General features: G+C 27.0%; 1 protein-coding gene across 1 annotated transcript; it reads right to left on the reverse strand.

Moving 5' to 3' along the window:
• Positions 1 to 2,251: 2,251 nt before the first annotated feature.
• On the reverse strand, positions 2,252 to 4,842 carry LOC145270789 (uncharacterized). Its single transcript, XM_080126384.1, has 2 exons — positions 4,372 to 4,842; positions 2,252 to 4,188 (listed from the first exon to the last, which is right to left on the reverse strand). The coding sequence occupies exon 2, from the start codon at positions 3,556 to 3,558 to the stop codon at positions 3,238 to 3,240; it is 321 nt and encodes a 106-aa protein (XP_079982510.1). The 5' UTR covers positions 3,559 to 4,188; positions 4,372 to 4,842; the 3' UTR covers positions 2,252 to 3,237.
• Positions 4,843 to 5,165: the final 323 nt, after the last annotated feature.

Genomic DNA, 5,165 nt, shown 5'->3' on the forward strand with positions numbered 1-5,165 from the left:
TTGAAAGAGTTTGGTTTAGAATGAAGAGAATCAAAACATCAATAGAAGCTTCGTATACAAATCTGGAATAACCATAAAGTATAGACCTTCTTTGCATGAGTACACACTGACAGTAATGTGGCTCCACCTTGTATTGATTTTAATACAAATAGAAACATGTAATCTAATCAAGATACTCAAATAAAACAAATCAATCCTGATCTAAAGAAGTCAGCAATATTTATTAAATATATACGCAGATAAAAATATAATTGATAAAGAAATCTAGTGTTGGTTTAGGAAAGAAGTACCTGAACTAAAATTTAAAAAGGAGAAAAACAAAATTTTTTTAATGAAGTTTTTTTTACTATAATTTATATTCTTGTAGATTTTTTAATTGGTCAGAATTGTTATTTTGTGTCCATCAGATTTTTCCTTATACAATTGAGACAAAAAAATCAAAGACAATGTTAACAAATATATTACCCCTTTTTCCTTTTGCATGTAACTTACTACAATTGCCAACTCACGCACACACTATCATATGCATATGCACATTTACAAAACATAAATCAATGACTTCACTTGAAAAATCAGTAAATAAAATCGGAAAAGATGATTTGAAAACAAAAATACACATAACAGCCGATCTGCCTTATCAACTCACAAAATGAAGTGAATACAATAAAATAGAAGAGAATCAACTGATGATAATGAATGGGTCGAAAAACAAATTATGAAGAAAACAAGAAAAAAGACACTTAAAAAAGAATAGAAAGTAAAAGAAACTAAGTTAACGATCTTTTTGTTTTATATTTATATCTACACTAGAAAGAACATAGTACTTATGCTGTTTTGATGCCGCAAATATCAGGAAGAACTTGGATAGTCGAGCCAGTTAGCGAATTAAATTCAAGTTAGCAGACGCTAAAAAAATTCAATTAATTTTTTTATTCAATTATCTGTTTTTCACAATTCACACTTTAAGAATGTTCTTTTTGCCAAAGTTTCTAAATAATTAAGATAATGAATCAATAAATAATTAATATAATGAATCAATAAATAATTAAGATAATGAATCAATAAATAATTAAGATAATGAATCAATAAATAATTAAGATAATGAATCAATAAATAATTAAGATAATGAATCAATAAATAATTTAGATAATGAATCAATAAATAATTAATATAATGAATCAATAAATAATTAAGATAATGAAGCAATAAATAATTAAGATAATGAATCAATAAATAATTAGGATAATGAATCAATAAATAATTAATATAATGAATCAATAAATAATTAATATAATGAATCTATAAATAATTAAGATAATGAATCAATAAATAATTAAAATAATGAATCTATAAATAATTAATATAATGAATCAATAAATAATTAATATAATGAATCAATAAATAATTAAGATAATGAAGCAATAAATAATTAAGATAATGAATCAATAAATAATTAGGATAATGAATCAATAAATAATTAATATAATGAATCAATAAATAATTAAGATAATGAATCAATAAATAATTAAGATAATGAATCAATAAATAATTAAGATAATGAATCAATAAATAATTAAGATAATGAATCAATAAATAATTAATATAATGAATCAATAAATAATTAAGATAATGAATCAATAAATAATTAAGATAATGAATCAATAAATAATTAAGATAATGAATCTATAAATAATTAAGATAATGAATCAATAAATAATTAATATAATGAATCAATAAATAATTAAGATAATGAATCAATAAATAATTAAGATAATGAATCAATAAATAATTAAGATAATGAATCAATAAATAATTAAGATAATGAATCAATAAATAATTAATATAATGAATCAATAAATAATTAAGATAATGAATCTATAAATAATTAAGATAATGAATCAATAAATAATTAAGATAATGAATCAATAAATAATTAAGATAATGAATCAATAAATAATTAATATAATGAATCAATAAATAATTAAGATAATGAAGCAATAAATAATTAAGATAATGGATCAATAAATAATTAAGATAATGAATCAATAAATAATTAAGATAATGGATCAATAAATAATTAAGATAATGAATCAATAAATAATTAAGATAATTGATCTATAGATTTTGTTGACCTTATTACACACATGACAACAAATCATGTCGAAAGAATGTGGAGGGAAGCAAAGCAAAGAAACAAAATAAAGTGTGAGGCCAATAGGGAATTATTAGAAAGCTACTTGATAGACTTCATGTGGTGACAGAAATTCAAAGATCCTTTCGCATGCTTAATGAAGCAGGTAGCTCAATGTTACCCTTAGCTTCCCTCCACTTTTTCTAGGCACTCTTCTCTACCTTAGCGGTTATTGTCTGCCCTTGCAGCAACAGAAAATTTGCCAACCCCTACCCTCTATATTTAAAAAAAAAAAACAAAAAAAAAACTTAAACATGACCATCGGCAAAACATTTAATAACTAACAAAAAAAAATTCCTAACAATGGCCCCCAGAAAAATAAACAATGGCCCCCAGAAAAATAAACAATGGCTCCCAAACAATAATAAATCACAAAAAAAATTTATTAAAAAGGTTTCATAAAAAGACATCTACAATATTTTTTTCCATATCTTGTTTTACTTCGATTTCGTTTTCTTGTAAAAATAAAAGTTATACATTACCAGTGACGTTTTAATTATGTTCTCTTAAGATATATTAGCAACTATTTTTCGTTATTTGGGTTTTTGGTCTTCTCAGAAACCCTCATGAAAATGGCAGTAACAAACCCAATCCCAATCAACATTGATCTTGAAAAGCAAATATTAACTTTGAGAACATTTAAATGCAAAAAACGGCAATTCATAAAAGGATGTACTTCTTGTTTTCCTTGTGGTAAACTTGTCAATGACATTGTCAAAATCTATTTGTCTTGTAAGTTTATTTACAATGAACAGGACAGGCAGATCAACAGACTTGACTTGCTCATGGTTGACAGGAGGTAATTTTTTATAAGTTTCATTTTCGAGAAACTTCTTTCACACGATGTCAGAAAAACACATATTGTCAGAAGGAATTTTAGAGCCATCGTAAGATATGGTAATGACTTAACAAAGTCCCACTTGATGAAAACTGTAGGAATTGCAGTGCAGTTAAGTGCTTGGCTTCTTCCAAGTTTATTAAAGCTGCTGTTTTTTTCCTTGCCGGCAGAAAAAATATGATCTGGCTGAATGGCAAAAAAAAATTTTTTAATGCCATTTACTGCCTGTATCCAACTCAATATGGAAATGGTCCAGACACTCTACCATTGCTTTCTCAATCTCCTGTTGAAATGACAATCCACTTGACAAATTACTGGCGGTGTTGGCGGCTGTGCCTTCAAACTCTTCTTCTGATCGAGTTGCAATTACTGTATCATTTGTATTTGTGTTGTCTACTAAAATAGCTTTAATTGTAGATTCACTGTTGTATTCTTTCAGAACAGCAACGACTTCCTCTGCAAGAACATTACTGTTTGCACCAATATTAGGAATAACTCTATGAGTGAGATATTCAATTTTGTCTTCCATCTCTTCAGTGAAGGTCAAATGGCGTTCTGGTCCCTTTGCTTTTTTTAATATTTTCTCTCCATTTGAGCCCTAAATCTCTTTATACAACATTGTATTTTTATAATTTCTCCAATCAACCCACATACAAACAAGGTTCTTAACGATTTCACCGTGTCTTTGATGGCCATTTTCTTTCATTCTTTCCTTTTGTCTATCTATTTTGCATTTATCAATGATAATATCTTTTATATCGACATTAGATTTGAGAAGACCTATGGCCTCTAAATCTAAAATCAACGCATTAGCAAGGCTGGCTCCAAGGTTGGAAGAAATATCACCCCTGATTAATTCCATAGTATATCAAGGGATTTTGATAAGACTGTAAGGGCCTGTGGGATGTCTTTCTGGCTCAAAGTATTCAATTTCTGTTGAATCACTGTTAGGACTGGTGTGGGAATGAACAGCATCCTCATCATCAGATGTTGACACATCATTAGATGATGAACAGAATCTCTTTTGTTGTTCTAATCTTTCTGTTTTCCTTTTTACATTTTTTATGTCAGCTTTGTCGATTAGACCAAGCTGGAAAGTACCCTTGGGTCCATTTTTAGTTCTCTGATCTTTTAAATATTCCCTCTCTTCCACTGGAACCTGAAATATAAAATGTTATATTTTGTACAAACAAATTAATATCAAAATATTATTTCATATGAAAATGGTAATTGCTTTTACAAGTGTTTAAGCATTAAATGCAAGCATGGAAGTCCATTTAATTTAAAATTTACATGAATTTGTTAATCAAACTTAAAAAAATAAAACAGAAAATAATCTTACCTTCTTTTCGAAAGGACAGGTACAAAGTATGTGCTTAGTCTGGCAATGTTCCTTGTTGCACTTAACATTTTTGTCATCACAGCTTAAAATGGGTAGTTTGCATGTACAAGAAGCAATGTCAAACAGCGTACCTAGCTTTTCCTGGAAAAAGTTTTTCTTGGAATGCAGATAAAGATTTTCTCTTTATCTATATTGCTTTCTGGAAACATAAAATCTTCACTTTATTCACAATAGCCTTTTCATTTATTAGAGGTAAACGAGGGTTAACTGTCTTCCAAATGCCAATTATATCCTTTGCTATTATTTTAGAAATATCTACCTCTGTTAAGTCTGGATATATATTTAAAAGAAAATAGCTGTATTGGACGACTTGCTGGAAAATGGGTGGTTCCGTTTTATCTAATGGAGCAGGTGGACCTGAAAATTTTCTTGCATCTTTACTGCGAGTACAAATTGTTGTGCGTCTTTTTCCAACCATTTTTATTGAAATATCTTAAAAGAAAATATATTGTAGTAGGTTATCAGACGTTATACACATTTACTGAATATTACTTAATTGAAAACAATGAAATAACATGAAATCCAACCATCTTATTTATTTTTGAGCGATTTATGGCTTTGGTAAATCGTGGAAAATAGTAAAATAAATAAATAATTTATTTCTTTAAAATAATTAAGTATTTTTAGTAATGAAAACCACATTTTCTTAAAATATACAGAATAACTCTAAAATGTTTACAATAGAGAAACAATAAATTTTGAATAAATATTTACAGCATCTAATTTTACTTACA

This window comes from Euprymna scolopes, chromosome 46 (assembly GCF_053919585.1).
Source record: "Euprymna scolopes isolate OS-2025 chromosome 46, ASM5391958v1, whole genome shotgun sequence".
NCBI classification, from domain to species: domain Eukaryota; kingdom Metazoa; phylum Mollusca; class Cephalopoda; order Sepiida; family Sepiolidae; genus Euprymna; species Euprymna scolopes.